Source organism: Eulemur rufifrons, chromosome 6, assembly GCF_041146395.1.
Source record: "Eulemur rufifrons isolate Redbay chromosome 6, OSU_ERuf_1, whole genome shotgun sequence".
NCBI lineage: Eukaryota > Metazoa > Chordata > Mammalia > Primates > Lemuridae > Eulemur > Eulemur rufifrons.
The window spans coordinates 101,907,137-101,925,140 of record NC_090988.1 but is presented as its reverse complement, the minus strand read 5'-3'; the positions used below and the strand labels follow the sequence as shown (position 1 = coordinate 101,925,140).

Below are 18,004 nucleotides of genomic sequence, written 5' to 3'. Positions count from 1 at the left end.
TTGGCTTCTCTGAGCCTGGAGCTCTACAGTCAGGCAGCAAGGAAGGACGTGGCCCCTTTTCAACGGGATAACCACGCAGATGAAGACAGGCGGAGTTCACTTGGCTGCTCATAAACGCTAGAAGGGACTGCTTTCCAGACCTCGAAGCCAGAGAGCCCTGTGGCTGACCCAGAGATTGTAGGGCCCGGAAGCCTGGAAAGCTGGCTCCGCCTGGGAAAGAGTAAAGATAAATCAAGTGCTAGGAAGAGTGACTGCGCCTCCGCCGGCGGAACCCAGGAAGGAAGCCCGCGCATCCCGGAGGGGTGCCTCGGCGCCTGGCTGGGAAAGCTTCGCGCCCGGAACCTTCGCACGCGCGCCTCCCCGCCCCGGGGCGCCATTGAGCGTTGCGCGGCGCCGGGGGCGGGGCCGGTTGCCAGGACGACGCCTGCGAAGATGGCTGCGGCGTCTTCATCGGATTGCGACAGCGGCCGAGCGGAGAGGTGAAGGCGGGGGTCCTCGAGGCTTTCTTTCCCACAGATGTACAGAGGGTGCCTTGGTCCCCGGGCTCTGGGTTCCTGCAGTTCTCGAGCAGCGCTAGCAGTTCCTGAAGGACTCTGAGAGGTCACATAGGGAAATCGAGGCCCAAGAAGTGCATGTGTGTGTCTTGACTCGAGGTTGCGTCAGTAGCGGACCCTGTACTTGGACCCAGATGTTCTGTACCCCCAGTTCAGAGCTCCCTGCACAGCTCCCTGTCAGACACCAGCTCCGTTTTCTTTCCCTCCTGTGGGACTCACTCCCCAACTCTCTTTCCCCCAACTCCCAGCAATGAGGCCAATTCGAAATGGCTGGACGCACACTATGACCCAGTCGCCAACATCCACACTTTTTCCGCCTGCCTAGGTGAGTCTCTGGAACCATGAGCCCTGGGGGGAAGGGGAAATTAGATACTGGTCCTGCAGTGAAGCCTCTGGGATTCTGAGACCCTGGTTTTGGCCCCTTTGTGTTTTCCAGTGCTGGCAGATTTGCATGGGGATGGGGAACACAAGGTAAGCATATCACCCCAGCAGAAAGAGAGTTGGGGGGACGGGGGAGTACCCAGAAGTGAGATTTCCCAATGGCTCCAAAGAGGCTCAGCATAATCTGGAATTCACGTGTACTGTGAAAAAGCACATTTAGTGTTAAATTTTATTTTTATGTGGAAAATGAAGAGAACTTACCAATTTCATAATACAGACTGCAGAAAGTAAAGCAGATCAAAATGCTTCTGGGGATTCTACTAAGGCAAATCCTCTTAATTTAGTTAACATGAGTCTTTGTTGGTAGGGCAAATCCCTGGGTTGGGGCAGGCATTAGAATCTGGAGGGAATGTAAACGGGAGGGAAGTGAGAGTTTTTGTTTATTAAAAGGGCATAGATTTTAAAATTGGCCGTGAGCTGATACTTGTTGAAGCTGGATAATGTGTATATAGGGATTCATTACGCGAGTCTCTACTTTTGTATATGATCGAACATTTTCCATAATAAAGAGGTTAAAATTTAAATTTCATTTTAAATATAAAATATAAATAAATAAATTTTAAAAGGCACACATTTTTAAAAGGTTGAGAAATATATTGGGATAAAGGAAAGGAAATTAACATGTATTGAGGATTTCTGGACCAGACCTTCTGTGAGGCACTTTCATATACACAGATATTATTTATTCCCATTTTGTTAGTGGGAAAATAGTTTCAGAGACGGTAAGTGTACTGCATTCATCAGTGGCAGACCTGGTTTGATTCTAAATCCTGTGCTTTTTACACCATAGTTAGGGTTAGTCAATGACCCCACAATGGGTGTTTTATGTGGGCAGCTAGACAGTAGTCCTGGAGTCTTACCCCACACAGAGAGTACAGTAGGACTCAGTGGTTTTTGTCCCCAAATTCCTGTCCATAATGCATTCAGTAATTCAGCATATATTGAGAAATGCATAGCAAATCCCTACTGTGTGTCAGGCATTGTAGGGACTCTAAACTCAGAAATGAATCAGCACATAGTCGGGAAGAGACACATTGTTAATTCATGCATGATATTGATTGAACATCTAGTTTGTGTTTGATGCTGGGTTTACAGCAGTGAGGGGTGGAGAAACCACAGACACAGAAATTAACATGAAATGTTAAATGTTTTCATGTAATGGTGTGTTTAATGGCTAGTTTGTTCACCATTGATTCCCAGCATGTAGCCCAGTGCCTGGCACAAAGTAGGTACTTGATGAATATTTGTGGGGTAAGTGAGTGGATGCTAAGGTAGAATATGTAGAAAGTATTATGGGGGCTCCAGTGAGAAAACAATGAATTCTGAATATCTGGAGGCACCAGGAGGCGGTAACAGGTAAACAGGACATTGATACAAATGAAAGTGTATCAAGAAGACAAGGAAGAGAGGATGGGGAAGGTATTCCAGGTAGAAGAAACAGCACAAACAGAGGTACAGAGGCTTAGAAGTTCATAGCATATTTGGAAAGAATAAATGCGGAGTTAAAAAGTTGAGCCCAATATAAAATGGTGTTAAGACAGACCACTTGTGTTAGATTTGGACAGACCTAGGCTCCAGTCCCAGCTCTCCTACTTAATAGCTATGTGACTTTTACTTCACATCTCTAAGACACAGCTTCCTTAGTCAGAAAATAGGGCTAGTAATAGTACCTACCTCATAAGATTGTCGAGAGGGTCGGATGAACGCATGCAGTGGTTTCTGATGTGGTCCCTGCCACTTGGTGCATGCTCAGTACCCATATGCTCTTGGGCACCCCATTCTGGCTGGAGCACAGCAATGGGAAGGTGATAGGAAACAAATTGGGAGTCAGACCAGAGGGGCCTTACAGGCCTCGCTCAGGAGAATGGGCTTGCATGGCAGCCACAGCAGCCTGAAGGATGGGCTGGAAGGTGGAAAACCAAGAGGCCAAGGAGTTTGGTTCTCTTCTCTGTGTCCACAGAGCACATCCTGCCCGGCATTTGGAAGCCAGGCCTTAGAAGCTCAGCTATATCTGTCCCCATCCCTCCCCCACTGACCTCAGCCACTGTCCCGGTGTCTAGAACAGTGCCTGGCATTAAGAAATGTTTGTCGAATGAATAACAAAAAACATTAGCTGCTACCTACTCCTCACTAGCACTCACCAAATTCTATAATTCATTTTCTCATTTGATTTTCACTACGAATGTCATGACGTAGGTATTTCCATTTTGTAAGTGAGCAAACTGAGGCTCAGAAAAGTTAATCAACTTTCCCAAGGTCACACAGCTTGTAAACCTGAGGGCAAAGCCTTTGTTGGTGTGGGAATGAACCAATGTACACCAGCAAAACGGCTGAGCCCAAGAAGAGGGTGAGCGAAGTGGATTTTAGACCGTGAGCCTGGAATGAGCCATCCTCTCCCTACAGTTGGTGGTGGGGGACCTCGGCCCGGGTGGACAGCAGCCCCGCCTGAAGGTGCTCAAAGGACCAGCAGTGCTGACCGAAAGCCCGCTACCTGCCCTGCCAGCCGCTGCCGCCACCTTCCTCATGGAGCACCACGAGCCCCAGGCGCCCGCTCTGGCTCTTGCTTCAGGCCCTTGTGTCTACGTGTATAAGAATCTTAGACCCTACTTCAAGTTCAGCCTACCCCAATTGCCTCCAAACCCTCTGGAACAAGACCTTTGGCATCAGGCCAAGGAGGTAAACAAGGTGGGGCTGGGAACCAGGAGGCAAAAGATGACAGCCACTGTGCGAGGAGGGCTGGGCTCCCAGGAAGAAGGCTGGGCTCCCAGGTGGGCCAGTGGCAGGAGGTCAGCCCATCCCCGACAGCAGCAGTGGGTGGCACTTCTGGGCAAAGTGCTATGCTCGGCCTCTGAGCAGTGGCTCCCGGCGGGGGGCAGTCGGCCAGGCCCTTTGGAGAGCAGAACCCAGAAAATTCCTCTGCGCTGGCTACACCCCTGCCCACCTTTGGGAGAGGTGAAACCAAAGAAGGTAGGGGCCCACCAGAGAAGGAGGACTGGAAACGGCCAGAGGGAGGCTTAGGGGAGGCACCGATGAAGGGGATGATGTGTGTGGCCCCGAGGCTAGATTCAAGTACAGGGCTTCAGCTTGGGGCTCAGCACAGAGGCGGGTGGCAGGGAGTGGAGAGGAAGAGGTGGCCCTGCAGTTGAGCTCCCTGAGGGCGTGGGTGTCCTCATTCCCTGCCTGGCACAAGCTCACAGGTTCTCCCTCCTTCCCGTGCTGTCACAGGACCGGATCGACCCCCTAACCCTGAAGGAGATGCTGGAGGGCATCCGGTGAGAGCCCACCTTCCCCATTCCCACCCCAACTCCTTCATCCGGTCTGACCCCAGGGCCCTATTCCTCAACTAAACCTGCCATGCTGGCCCCTCTCCTTGCAGGGAGAAGGCAGAGGTGCCCTTGTCCGTACAGTCACTCAGGTAAGGGTCCTGTGGGGGCCAGGGCTGCAGGAGCCCCGGGGTGGGGGAGGGAGCGGCTGCAGACCGGCCTGAGGAGGCACCAGCAGATGCCCGCTGTGTCCAGGTTTCTGCAGCTGGAGCTGAGTGAAATGGAGGCGTTTGTAAACCAGCACAAGTCCAAGTCCATCAAGCGGCAGGTAATGTCCCCTTCTCTTTTTATTTCCTTGTAAAAAATACATACTTTTTGTTAAAGGCCACTTAACATCAGGGGGAAATTCTACAACCAAACCTGAGCAGTTTCCCTTTGCTCTTTCCCTGCCAGCCATGCCCCATGTATATCGTCCCAGGCTCAGTGGCTTCTCCACTTCCAGTCAACAGCTTTTAATATCGAGATGTAAAACATTATATAACTTGCATATAACTTTTATTTTCTTGGGGGTAAAGATAACACATTTTTATTACAGAAATTTTAGAAAATAAAGAGATGTGTAAAGGAGAAATATTATATAAATGATTATAATTTCCCTACCTTGAGATACCCATTCTTACCATTTTGTTATATTATCTTCATAAATACACTTTTAAATCCTGCTTCCCTTGAGTATCTAATGTATTTTGAGCATTAAATAGTCTCTAAGAACTCCATTTTTATAGAATTGTTCTGGGTGTCAAAAAAGGAGCTCATCAATGCTTTTGATGCAGTAAAAACCTTTGTGCATAAATCTTCTGTCACATCTCTGATACTGCCTCTTCCTTTGCCCTCTTCCCTCCTCTGGCATCTGGGGGGCTTCCGGGGGGCTGGTGAGTGGGGGTTCCCAGGGTGACCCTGGAGTCCTTCTGCAGACAGTCATCACTACCATGACCACCTTGAAGAAGAACCTGGCTGATGAGGATGCTGTGTCCTGCCTGGTGCTGGGCACTGAGAACAAGGAGCTCCTGGTGCTCGACCCTGAGGCCTTCACCATTTTGGCCAAGGTCAGTGCTGGGTCTGGCCCTGGGCATACCCAAGGCCCGGGCTGCATTCCTCCCCCACGCTCCCCCGTTAGTTCTTGGTAATACACATTCATCGAAGAAAAATTAGAAACTGTAGATAAACATAAAGTTATATGTATCCAAAAATCCCACCACCTACAGATATCTCCTATTAAAGTTTTGGTATATAATACCCATAACATAGATGTCCCATGACTTATTTACCCAGTCACCTATTGTTGTTCACGTTGTTTTCCATTTTTCACTGCCATCATGATAACACCACCACTGTAGAATTCCTCGCCCAAACGTCTTTGCATGCTTGTTTCAATACTTCCTTAGGATGCAGTTCTAGAAGTGGCATAGTTTAGTCAAAGGTACAGACTAAAAGGCTCTTGTTGCCAAGATTCCCCCCAGAAAAACTGTACGAGTTTGTACTGGGACCAACAGGGTGTGAGTGAGAAGATCGGGACTTTAGACAAGAAACTAACTTACAGATGTTACTTCAGGAGCGGGAGGGACAGGGGCTCCAGAGAAATCAGGATATTTGAGCCTCTTCTTTGCAGATGAGCCTTCCCAGCGTCCCCGTCTTCCTGGAGGCTTCCGGCCAGTTTGATGTCGAGTTCCGGCTTGCCGCTGCCTGCCGCAACGGGAATATCTATATATTGAGAAGGTAGCCACGTCCGTGGTCTCTGGGGCCAGAAGGAACAGCTCAGAAAGCTGGTGGTGTCAGGGGCTTGCAAGATGAGCAGGGGCTGTGGTTCTGGATTTGGGAATGGGAAGAGCTGAGAACTTCATAAAGGAGGCTGCGCCGTGAGCACAGGGGGACATCTGGAGGCTTGGGGAGTCTTGGGTGAGGGGGTGGGGGGCTGGCAAAGTGAGGGACCAGGCTGGGTGGCTGTAAGTAGGGGCGCAACGCAGTCAGGAATGGGAGGAGATAAAACAGTCTCCCAGGTTTGTTATATTACCTTATAGTGTACAGGACACTTCCTTATGCACTAGTTTGGTATTCTGTATGACATTCTTTTTTTTTTTTTTTTAGGTTTTCCGGTAAGGACTGGAAAATCTGCTAGACAAATTCTAAAAGAGCTGTAACACTAACATTCACTTTTTTAAATTCAAGAAATATTGGCCGGGTGCGGTGGCTCACGTCTGTAATCCTAGCACTCTGGGAGGCCGAGGCGGGTGGATCGCTCGAGGTCAGGAGTTCGACACCAGCCTGAGCAAGAGCGAGACCCCGTCTCTACTAAAAATAGAAAGAAATTATCTGGCCAACTAAAATATATATATAGAAAAAAAAAAATTAGCCGGGCATGGTGATACATGCCTGTAGTCCCACCTACTTGGGAGGCTGAGGCAGTAGGATCGCTTGAGCCCAGGAGTTTGAGGTTGCTGTGAGCTAGGCTGACACCACGGCACTCACTCTAGCCTGAGCAACAGAGTGAGACTCTGTCTCAAAAAAAAAAAAAAAAAAAGAAGTATTTATTGAGTACCTGCTATGCATTAAGCACTGTGCAAAGTATTGGGGATATATTGATGAATAAAATAAATATAGTCCCTGCCCTCATGGGGAAGACAGACATTAAAGTCAACAAACCAAGACAGTATTGCAAATTGGGTGAGTGCTATGGAGGAAGAATGCAGGCTTAATGGGAAAAAATTATGGTGTAAGGGTGGTCAGGAATACCTGTATGAGGACGTGGCTCGAAGGGTAAAAAGGAGCCGGTTGTTCAAAAAGTGGGAGAAGAGTGTTGTAGGCACCCTCAAGGTGGGAAAGACGTTGGCATGTGCTACTCAAGCTTGGTGGGCAAGGAGGAGGGTGGGAAGAGATGAGGTTGAGACCAGGGTCTGCCTGTGTAGGACCTGGAGGGCATGGCAAAGATTTTGGATCTTACCTGAAGTGCAGTGAAAAATCACGGGGCTTTAATCAGAAGAATGATACAATCCACTGACGTTTCACAAAGCTTACTCTGCTGGACAGAGGGTAGATTGGAAAGAGCCTAGAGACCCGTGGGAGACCCATAGTCATCACATGGTGATGAGAAGAGTGGGCCAAAAGTGGGGTCGGTAGGCAGGAAGCCCCCACTTTCTGGAGGACAGAAACTGACTGAGAGGCCAGGAAATTGAAAACTGCATTTACCCAGGGCAGACCTTCATCCTTTTCTGATAAGTTGGTGACCTGCCTAAGCCCACTTGCCCTGACTAGGCTGCTCTAAGGTAAACTTGCTGAAAACTGTTTTTTGTTTCCTCCCAGGTTAGTCTGTGGGGCTTAAAAAGAGGAGGGTCAGCCGAGGAAGTGGAGACAGGGTTTCTGTGGGGCTGGACAAGTGTGTCTTTATTCCACAGAGACTCCAAGCACCCCAAGTACTGCATCGAACTGAGCGCCCAGCCTGTGGGGCTTGTCCGGGTACACAAGGTCCTGGTGGTGGGCAGCACTGAAGACAGCCTGCGCGGCTTCACTCACAAGGTGTGGCTCTGGCAGGCACCAGCCCCTACTCCTGTCTCCCCAGTGCCCCGGGGGCCCCGGGGCAGGAGAGCCCTTCTGGCTTCCTCTTCCTGGCAACCCCTCTTTCCACGCTGAGCCCTAAGCCCCCCGCAGACACCGGCTGTTCCCTGCCAGGGGAAGAAGCTGTGGACAGTGCAGATGCCCGCCGCCATCCTGACCATGAACCTCCTGGAGCAGCGCTCCCGGGGCCTGCAGGCCGTCATGGCTGGGCTGGCCAATGGAGAGGTCCGCATTTACCGTGACAAAGCCCTGCTCAACGTCATCCGTGCCCCGGTGAGCCCCATCCCCGCATCTACCACTGACTCCTCCTTGCCCTGGTCCCACCCCTGGGGCATCTTAGCTGCTTCTCCTGGCCCCACACTGAGGTATTTCAGAAACCTTGGTTGAGCACCTCATGTACAAGTCACTGTAGTGGGGGAGGGGGACAGGATAATGACTAAGTCCTTGTTTTCAGGGAGCATAAGGTGACAGCCAGAGACACAGCAAATTAAAAACCAGGGCAGACAGCAGCACAGCAAAGTGCTGGAAAAGCACAGAGGGGCTGAGTGGGGGTGGAGGTGAGATGAACGGGGAGGGAACTCACAGGACACTTCACAGAACAAGTGACAATTCAACTGGGCCTCAAAACAGTTTGCCAAGTAGACAAATGGAGGAAGAACATTCCAGACAGGGAACAGCATGAACAAAGGCTGAGAGGCATGAAGGTTCTTGATAAAGAATCCAGGTAGTTGGATGAGTTTGGACCAGAATTTTTCAAACTCTAAGTTGTAAGTCATTAAATCAATTTAGTGGATCACACCAGCAACATTTTAAAAAATAGAATAGAAAATTCAGAATACATCACATGTGAAATGTGCATGTGTGTATGTAAATTGTCCTGAGTCACAATATAAAATTTGAAAGCCACTGGCTTGAGCCATAGGTCCTGGGAGGACAGGTGGTGTGCAGCCTGGGAGAAGGGAAGGCAGGTGGGAGCCAGCGTGGGAGGCCGTCGGTGTCCTGGCGAGCAGGAGAAAGGCCCGTGGAGATGTGTGAGCAGTGACTAGACACATCTGTGGTTTTGAGAGGCAGCAGAGTGCACCTGTAGTCCAGCTGCTTGGTAGAGGCAGGAGGATCCCTTGAGGCCAGGAGTTTGAGACCAGCCTGGGCAACATACCAGGACCTCATCTCTACAAAATAATTTATTTTTTTTATTTATTTTTTTTTTTTTGTTGAGACAGCGTCTCACTTTGTTGCCAAGGCTAGAGTGAGTGCCGTGGCGTCAGCTTAGCTCACAGCAACCTCAGACTCCTCGGCTTAAGCGATCCTACTGCCTCAGCCTCCCGAGTAGCTGGGACTACAGGCATGCGCCACTATGCCCGGCTAATTTTTTCTATATAGATTTTTAGTTGTCCATATAATGTCTTTCTATTTTTAGTAGAGACGGGGTCTCACTCAGGCTGGTCTCGAACTCCTGACCTTGAGCAATCCACCCGCCTCGGCCTCCCAGAGTGCTAGGATTACAGGCGTGAGCCACCGCGCCCGGCCTACAAAATAATTTAAAAAGAAAGATTAGCCAGGCTTGGTGGCATGCACCTGTGGTGGGAGGCTGAGGCAGGAGGATGGCTTGAGTTCAGGAGTCTGAGGTTGCAGTGAGCTGTGATGATGCCACTGTACTCTATCTGGGCCAACAGAGCAAGACCCTGTCTCAAAAAAAAAAAAAAAAAAAAAGAAAGGCAGAAAGAAAGGCAGCAGAGGCAGCACTGTGAAGACAGATTGGGGAGAAAGACTAGGCTAGGAGACCTGTTAGGAGGCTGCCCCAAAAGTGAGGGCCAGTGATGTTTAGTCTGGCACTGTGGCCGTGGCAATGAGATTGGAGGGGAGGGGAGGAATAAAGGAGATACTGCAGAGGCAGGATTGCCCCAGGCCTCGCCTCCCATCTCCTCTGTTATATCTGGGTCTCCCCCGCCCTTATCTCCTGTCTTGCTTTCCTCTCCAAGCTATTTCCCCAACTAAACTCTGATGTCTGCACGTAGGATGCAGTGACCAGCCTTTGCTTTGGCCGCTATGGGCGGGAAGAAAACACCCTCATCATGACTACTCGAGGTGAGGGGAGTCAGGCTTGGCGGGGGCTGTGGAGCCGGGAGTGAAAGGGCAGGCAACGAGAAGGAGGTGGGCGTAGAGCATGGGTGGACCCAGGTGTGGAAGCAAGGCCTACAGGCCCGCAACCTAGCAGGCTGGGCCTCCGCTGGGGACATCAGCAGCAGTTTGCTGTCCCCACCTGGGGCCAGGCCCTGGGCTCAGTTGTATTTCTCTAGTTTACCCAGTATCCCCAGTGCCTGCCACAATGCCAGGAACATCACAGTACTCAATCGATAACTGCTGAATGAATGAATTAATGCTAGGAGGCTGGGCGCGGTGACTCACACCTATAATCCCAGTGCTTTGGGAGGCCAAGGCAGGAGGATCTCTTGAGGCCAGGAGTTCGAGACCAGCCCGGGTAACTTGGCAAGACCCCATCTCTATAAAAACTAAACAAATTAGCCAGGCGTGGTGGCTTGCACCTGTAGTCCCAGCTACTCGGGAAGCTAAGTAGGGAGGATCGCTTAAGCCTAGGAGTTCCAGGTTACAGTGATCTGTGATCGTGCCACTGCACTCCAGCCTGGGTGACAGAGCAAGACCCTGTCTCTAAAAATAAATTAACAAATAATCAGTCAATCAATCAAACTATTAAGACACATTCCTTCTAGAAACAGTCTTGTCAGGAAGATGGCCATGTACAGAAATAGGCAGATTGTTTGGGACGAAAGAATGGAGTGTGGGGAGGATAAACCTGTTCCCGTCTGTCCACTTCCCTAGGCGGTGGCCTGATTATCAAGATCCTGAAGCGAACAGCAGTGTTTGTGGAGGGGGGAGGCGAGGTGGGTCCCCCACCAGCCCAGGCCACGAAACTGAATGTGCCCCGAAAGACCCGGCTTTATGTGGATCAGACGCTGCGAGAGCGGGAGGCTGGCACCGGTGAGACTCAGCCTGGGTCCCTCCTCTCCTTCCTCCGCCATGACTCCCACACAGCAAAGCTGGTGAATGCTGCCCTGCTGCCCAGCTGCCCGGCAGGGGGAAGAGACAGGGCTAGGCAGGTCCTGTGCCTCTAAGTCCAGGGACAGCCTAGGAGGTACACGCTGCCTATAAGTAACTGTTCCTCAGGGTGGAAGGTGCTGGGGGTGAGGGCAAGAGCCCTTAGAATTCAGAGGAGGGAGCAGTCACTTCCAGATACAGGAGTTTTCATGAGAAAAGTAGAATTTAACCAAGTGTTGTCTTCTTGTTCAATTTTTCCTGCTCATTTGTTCAGTCATTCGTTCAATATCTGTGATGATGCCAGGCTTTGTGCTGGGTGCCTCAAATTAGGCCAGTCCCTACCTTAGGCGTTCAGTCTACCTGGCCAACTTCATGTCATGTGACCAGGTAGAAAGGGATTCTGCAAAGAGCTCTTAGAGCACACAAGCAGAGTAAGGAACTCAGCCTGGGAAGCTTGGGAAAGGCTTCAGAGCAAGGTGACGTTGGACTTCACCCTAAAAGGTGATTACCAGTCTGGCAGACAGAGCAGGGCAGGGAGGGGCAGTGTAGGCAGAGGCTTGGGTAGAGGCACAGGGCCCGGACCGGCTTCAAGCAAGCCTCTGTCAGCAGAGGTGCGGGCACGGGGCCAGAGGCCAGGCGGTCAGAGGGAGGGGACCGGTGGGTCAGAGCCAGCTCCCGCAGGGCCGGAACACAAGGCTGAGCAGTGGGGGTGTTGTCTGGGTAGTGGACGCTGGCAAAGACGGTAAACAGCAAACGCAGCCGCTCGGCCAGTTCTGCCTTACACGGCGATTTTGGTCTCAGTTTGAAGGATAGATTAGAGGTCAGAGAAAATGGTTAACAAGCTATCACAGCCCAGAAAATCTAAGAGAAACAATGGATAAACAATCCGAAAAATAATTAAGGAGTTTCGTAAGGTGATCAGATGTAAAATATTAAACAATCATAAGCTTCTGTATATACCAATGATATCCAATTAGAAAATATAGTGGAAAAAGATTCCATTCATAATAGCTAGGAAATCCTTAGAAATAAATGTACCAAGAAGACGTGCAAAGACTAATAAAATTATAAAACTATTTTCAAGAACATTAAAAACCACCTTGCAGTTTAAATGGAGAGACTTACCAGGTCCCAGGGTAAATTTGGTAAAGCTGTCAACTGTTCCAAAATTAAGGTAAAAACATAGTAACGTTACAGTCAAAATCCCAATGGGATTTGTTTTAAGGACATAAGTTGATTCAAAGAGTAAGTCTAAGAAATTTGGGGGAAATAAGAGCGGACTTACCCCACTGGACGGCAGAGCGAAGGGAGCTGCGGTGCCGATGCAGAAATGCCAGCAGCCCGAGAGCAGTGGCGTGTCCAGGAAGTCCAGAAACAGACTCTGCAATGTGCAGACAGGCAGGCTGTGCTCAGGGTGTCATTTGAAATTAGTGGGGAAAGCCAAGACTGTCCAAAAAAACACAATTCAGACAACTTACTTCTAGGAAAAAAAAAGTCTACCACATGCCAAACACAAAAATGAATTCTGGGTCGATTAAAAATCAATTGTAAAAGTACTAGGGAAAAAAGGAAACTTCGGTAGGTGAGACGAGATAAAGGTGTAAAACTCCTGAATGGCAAAAGGCACCTCCCACCTGAGTAGAAGGGCCCGGCTGGCTGACCAAGGACCCGGAAAGGAGGCGTGATGGACAGCGTGGGGGGTGCCTTGAGGAAGAGTCATCATCTGGTCCTGGCAGATGGTTAGACGTGAGGGGTGAACCTAGGTGACTTGAGGGACAGGGAGGCAGTGACTGAGGCAGGACAAGGAGGCTGGTTTCCATGGCGTTGAACTTGAGATGCTGAAGGGACGTCCGGATGGAGATGACCAGGAGGCAGTTAGAAGCAAGAGGCAGGCCCGGGCACCCGTGAGCTGCTGGGGACATCGAACACGGGCCTACCCCGAGCTGGGCACTGAGGACTCAGGAGGGACAAGGTCCCTGCTGTCAGGGGGCTGAAGCTGTTCTTTGGGCTGGTCAGAGCTGTGGCAGGACATAGATTGTCAAGGGGAAGAAGATGGCAGATGGGAAGAAGACCAAGGACAGCAGTCAGGGTAACACCAGCCTTTAGTGCCTAACAGGAGCCAGTGAAGGAGACAGATCGTGCAGGCAGCGAGGTGGTAGGAAAACCAGGCAGGAGGCAGGGAGTGGTCCACAGCATCCAATGTCTCCAGAAGGCTGGGCTGTCGGCCCTCGGCCCTCCCTTTCCCCACACTCCCAGCCTCTGCAGACCCTGCCTGCTACGCCTCCCTCTCGCACCCTCCCCACAGCAGCCTGGGTGGGAGCACCCCTTCCCCCACACTGCTGCCTCCTTCCCTCTCCTTCCCCATGCCACCCTTAGCCTTTGTGTCCCTCCTCCTCAGCCATGCACCGGGCCTTCCAGACAGACCTCTACCTGCTGCGCCTGCGGACTGCCCGCGCCTACGTGCAGGCCCTCGAGTCCAGCCTGAGCCCCATGTCCATGACAGCCCGGGAGCCGCTCAAGCTGCACGCCGTGGTGAGCACCCAGGTGTAGGGGAAGACGGGCAGAGGCCAGGAGTGGGCAGGAAGCCCCAGAGCCAACTCAGCCCCGTGCTCCCTTCTCACCTTCCCACGGACCCTGCGACCAAATCTCACATCCTCCTTTGTGAGAGCTGCTCTCTCCTTGCCCGCTGCTGCGGCCTCCTCCCCTGGCTGGCCATGGGCTGGGGCACGCTCTCCAGCTCCCCTGTTCCGTGCTGTGCCTCAGACAAGTTCCCAGACCTGGGCTGGGACACAGAGTAGCCACCTTGGGACACTTCTTCCCCGAAGCCTGGAGGCATCCTATGGTGTGGTACAGGGCGAAAGCGGTTCCCCTCAGTAACCACAGGGAGCGCCAGGTGTTAGGCTGCCTGGCTCAGGGAAGGGGCCATCCCGACCCGACCCACGAGCATCTTGAAACAAGCACAGACGTGAGAGAGGAGGAGCCCACACACACTCAGGCACAGGTGACCTCAAGGTCAGCAGGGCTCCAGGCAGCTCTAAACGGGTCCCTGAGGTATGTCATCTAATCCACTTGGGTTTCCAATTTCTCTTTTCCTAAAGAGAGTGGATAAGATTTAGAGGAGGAAGAGGCTACAGAGCACTCAGGGTAAGAGGGGGAAATGAAATCACCGAGGCCATCATAGTATGAGAGTGGGAGGTGGAACCAGGCCCAGGAGACCAGGACGGGGCAGCGGTGAGGACACAGGTGGGAGTTGGGACATGCAGTCCCAGGCCAGCTCTGCTGCCCACTTGCTGCAGGACCTCCCTCGAGCCCCTTGCCTTCCCTGGGCCTCTGGCAGCCCCTGTGGGCCTGCTGGGCTTCTGCGCATTTTGAGGGACAGATGCAGTAGCAGGAGGGGACCTGAGGGTACTGGGGAGGAGGCGGGCAGAGCCCAAGGCCAGCAGGTCCTGAGGGCTTTCTCCACCTCCTCCACAGGTCCAGGGCCTGGGCCCCACCTTTAAGCTCACGCTTCACCTGCAGAACCCCTCAACAGCCCGCCCCGCCCTGGGGCTGCTGATCTGCTTCCTGTACAACGAGGCGCTCTATGCCCTGCCCCAGGCCTTCTTCAAGGTACTGGGCCTCCTCAGTAGGACTGGGAGGGAAAAGGCTGGGGCAGGGGGCTGCTTGGATGCCCACAGAGCCCCCAGCAGCTCAGGGTGAGGGTGTGGCAGGTGGCAGCAGGACAGCTCTCCCACCACAAGCCAGGCTGATGCCCGGCAGGGGCTTCTGGAGGGAGCACCCCAGACCCGCCTCCCCTGCTTTCCTCCCAGCCTGTGAGAGGTCTCGGGGCCACACAGAAGGTGCTGGGACAACAACCAGAGCCTGGGTCCCACCTGTACCTCTCTGAGGCCTGTTGGGGGATGGGGGGTCCCAGAGCCCACCTTGCTTCCCAGCCACTCCTGGAATGGGAGCCTCTCTCTGCCCCAGAGGGCATTGTCCGCAGATCCCAGATTTGACCTCAAGTTAGGAGGGCAGAGAACTAAGAAAGACTCTGGAATGTGAAATAATTAGCCCTGGACTTGGTAGGATTGCAGAGGTCCAGGTATAATCACATGTCCTGGAGCTCTTACACCCTCCATTGTACCTGTGCCCTCCTGGGCCCAGCTGCTGGCCAGCTGCACTTTGGAATGTATCAAACACTGTCCAGGATGCAGGCTGGTTTTCTTACTTCTCTCTCCTCAAACTTAGGTCCCTTTACTGGTGCCAGGACTCAACTACCCCCTGGAGACCTTTGTGGAGAGTCTCAGTAACAAGGGCGTCTCAGACATTATCAAGGTAGGTCCCGAGATGGTATGACTTGGAGGGCAGGCAGGACCCTGGGGACACAGCAGGGTGAGCATGGACAAGACCCTTGGAGAGCTGCTGGTGGGGTGGTGGGTATCTGCACAGTAGAGCCCTGGCGGCCTGTCATTAGGGCCAGCACAGACCAGGCAGGGGTCAAAGGTGCATGGCCCTTGCTGCCACGGACACTCCTCCATAGGTGCTGGTGCTTCGAGAAGGCCAGAGCGCACCCCTGCTGAGCGCCCACATCAACATGCCCGTGAGTGAGGGGCTGGCAGCTGCCTGAGCCCCCAGCAGAGCCAGGAAGATCTGCGACTTCCTCTGAACTGTGCAGGTTCAGCGCCCAGCCCCCCCCCCCCCGTCCTGCGCACCCCCTTTCCCACTGGAGGTCAGCTCCTCCTCCCTCAGCAGCAGCCCAGGCATCGTCCCACTGAGCCTGCTGCCCCTCAACCCTCCCGGGCTTTTTCTAGAAACCACACCCAGGTTCCAAGGAAGAGCTCTGAAAGGTCAAAGTGAGATGAGGCCTGGCACATCACTCATCTCCGGCTGCAGGTCAAGGCCAAAATTGGGCTAGGGCCTGGCCTGAGAAATCAGAGGCTCTTCTTGGGTGAGACTGAGCTCCCTGCTGCTCCCTGGAGCTCCAGAGACTCAACTGCAGGCAAAACACGTGCTCTGATCTCCCCTCCCCGCTGAGCGAGGGGCTCCTTTCCACTCAGCAGGCCCAGGTAATGTCTGCCTCCCCACAGGGGACTTCTCTGAAGCCTTGGGGTCTCAGCCAGGCTCAGGCCATGATGCTCCACAAAGGTTGCCAAGGCAGGAGGTAGTACAGGAAGGCAGAGGGTGCCCCTGCAGGAGCTAGTGGCTCCCGGCCCCGCTGGAGCTCCTAAGGACCACACGGCAGCTGCCCCTGACGCGGACGCTCATGCCCAGAAAAGAGAGGAGGGCTACACTGGACAGGGAGCAGAGGTGGCGCCAGGGCCACCCAGGAGAGGCATTTCTGGGGCCCTGGGGAGGTGACTTAGGAGGGAGAAGCCCAGAACTGCCAATCGAGGTGCTCTTCTATGCCCTGGGGCCCAAATCAACCATGTGGGTGGAAAGTCCACTGTGCAGTGACCACACCGGGAGAGAATTAGCTGGAAAGGCACGGCCCAGTGGCATGGAATGAAGCTGAGGACTAAACGAAGGCAGGCACGTGTCTAGACCACCAGGGCCGAGACCCACAGCACTTGATGCCTCCTGAGCCCCAGGCCAGTCTGCCTGGCCCTCCCCACAGGCCACCCTGAGCCACTTGTGGGCCAGGAGCCCTGCTCCCTGAGGACCCACAGCTTCCTATGTCCAACCAGATGTGGCCTAGAGGGTGACACAGAGCTCAGCCTTTGGGAAGTAACCAAGTCCCTCCGGGCATCAGTTTCCCCACATGTAAAATAAGGCAGTTTGGCCAGATTGTTTCCTAAACGCTTTCAGCCCTAACACCCAGTGCTCCGGCAGACCCTCTGGGGGGAGCGAGGAGTTGCACCAGAGAGGTGGCGCTTGCCAAGAGCAAGTGCAGGGCTTTTGACTGCCACTGCCAGCAACAGCCTCTGTGCCCAAGACACAAGACTAGGGTGACAGCCCACAGCCCACCTCTGTCCCTCCCAAGGGAGGTATCTGGGGCCAAGTTAAAGGAAGCAAGGGATTGGGATCAAAGAAAGAGCCTGTCCCCCTCCTCTGCCCTCCCGGCCACTTGCAGACACAGACCAGTTGGGTCGGGATGGCAGAGGGTTTGCAGACGAAGCCGGCTGAGGCACGGCTGGAACAGGCAGGATTTACAGCCTGGGAACGGAAAGGAGTGGTGCTGCCAGTCAGAGACTGCAGCTTGGCCTGGAGAACTTGGAGACGGAAGGGCCTGCCCTAGAAGGCGATGAGCATCTTGTCACTGGAGCTGTACGAGTGGGGGCGGGGTCGTGGGTTAGGCCACATGACATTACAGTCCCTTCACCCCAGTCAAGCTATGAACTGCATTAACTGAGAACAAAAAGTCTGATCTGTGTTCCCTTCGTACCTATTCGTGATGACGAGGGGGGACCATGCCCAGGACCCCTGTGAGTTTGTGTGTTATACGATGTAGCTGTTGGTAGGAAATGCAAGGCCTGCGCCGTGTGGGCAGCACATACAGCCACGTGAAGCAAGTAACGGGGCAGGTACCCAGCACGCGCGCCAGAGAGCGCACCAGGAAATCGCGTACATTACGATAAGGAGAGTTGGGATCTTTTAAAAAATACTTCAAAATATGCACCTACTAAGTAATGTGGAATCAGACAGTTTATAACGGGAAAGCAGTCTCGCCTCATTCCCTAGTACTGCTCCCCCACAATAGTCACTTTCAGTTCTTTCAGCTATTTACTTTTGAAATTTGCCTGTACTACTCTTGCTAGATTTATCAATCTCAGACATTATCTGTGGGCTCCCTGTTGTAACAGATGAGGCTTTAGCTCTCTGTGACAGCACCCTGCCCCATCCCCAGGTTTTCGGTAAATCAATATTCACTGTTTGGATTACTATTTGTATTACTGTGTGAAGGGTATTCACTGCAGAGCCAAGAATTGGGCTATAATTAAATTACCTCCTTTGTACTTTTTTATTTTTCATGGAGTTAATAATTGCTCTGATTTTTTCATTTGCTTGGTTTTCTAATATGCCAGTTGCTGATTCTTTCCCCACCCAGTCTGACAGTTCTTCTTTTTTCTGGACACTTCCCTCATCACCTGCTTCACTGAAGATCAT

General features: G+C 52.5%; 1 protein-coding gene, 1 non-coding gene and 1 pseudogene across 2 annotated transcripts; 2 read left to right on the top strand and 1 right to left on the bottom strand.

Moving 5' to 3' along the window:
- Positions 1-407: 407 nt before the first annotated feature.
- Positions 408-15,832, top strand: BBS1 (Bardet-Biedl syndrome 1). Its single transcript, XM_069471796.1, has 17 exons — positions 408-479; positions 803-879; positions 991-1,025; positions 3,399-3,671; positions 4,221-4,267; positions 4,372-4,410; positions 4,514-4,586; positions 5,233-5,364; positions 5,928-6,034; positions 7,708-7,828; positions 7,982-8,140; positions 9,883-9,952; positions 10,706-10,864; positions 13,320-13,453; positions 14,396-14,530; positions 15,149-15,235; positions 15,441-15,832. Exons 1-17 carry the CDS (start codon positions 433-435, stop codon positions 15,525-15,527), a joined length of 1,782 nt encoding a protein of 593 aa, XP_069327897.1. The 5' UTR covers positions 408-432; the 3' UTR covers positions 15,528-15,832.
- LOC138385575 (U7 small nuclear RNA) lies at positions 6,400-6,461 on the bottom strand. Its single transcript, XR_011233798.1, has one exon. It is a non-coding gene; the product is annotated as a U7 small nuclear RNA (small nuclear RNA).
- Positions 15,772-17,821, top strand: LOC138385035 (uncharacterized; annotated as a pseudogene).
- Positions 17,822-18,004: the final 183 nt, after the last annotated feature.

What these genes read in the sequence shown, in the direction of transcription:
- BBS1 (XM_069471796.1), top strand. Translation starts at nt 433, where the DNA reads ATGGCTGCGGCGTCTTCATCGGATTGCGACAGCGGCCGAGCGGAGAG. An exon ending in AATATCTATATATTGAGAAG is followed by an intron (nt 6,035 to 7,707) that starts GTAGCCACGTCC and finishes TTTATTCCACAG; the next exon opens with AGACTCCAAGCACCCCAAGT. An exon ending in AGAGCGGGAGGCTGGCACCG is followed by an intron (nt 10,865 to 13,319) that starts GTGAGACTCAGC and finishes CCTCCTCCTCAG; the next exon opens with CCATGCACCGGGCCTTCCAG.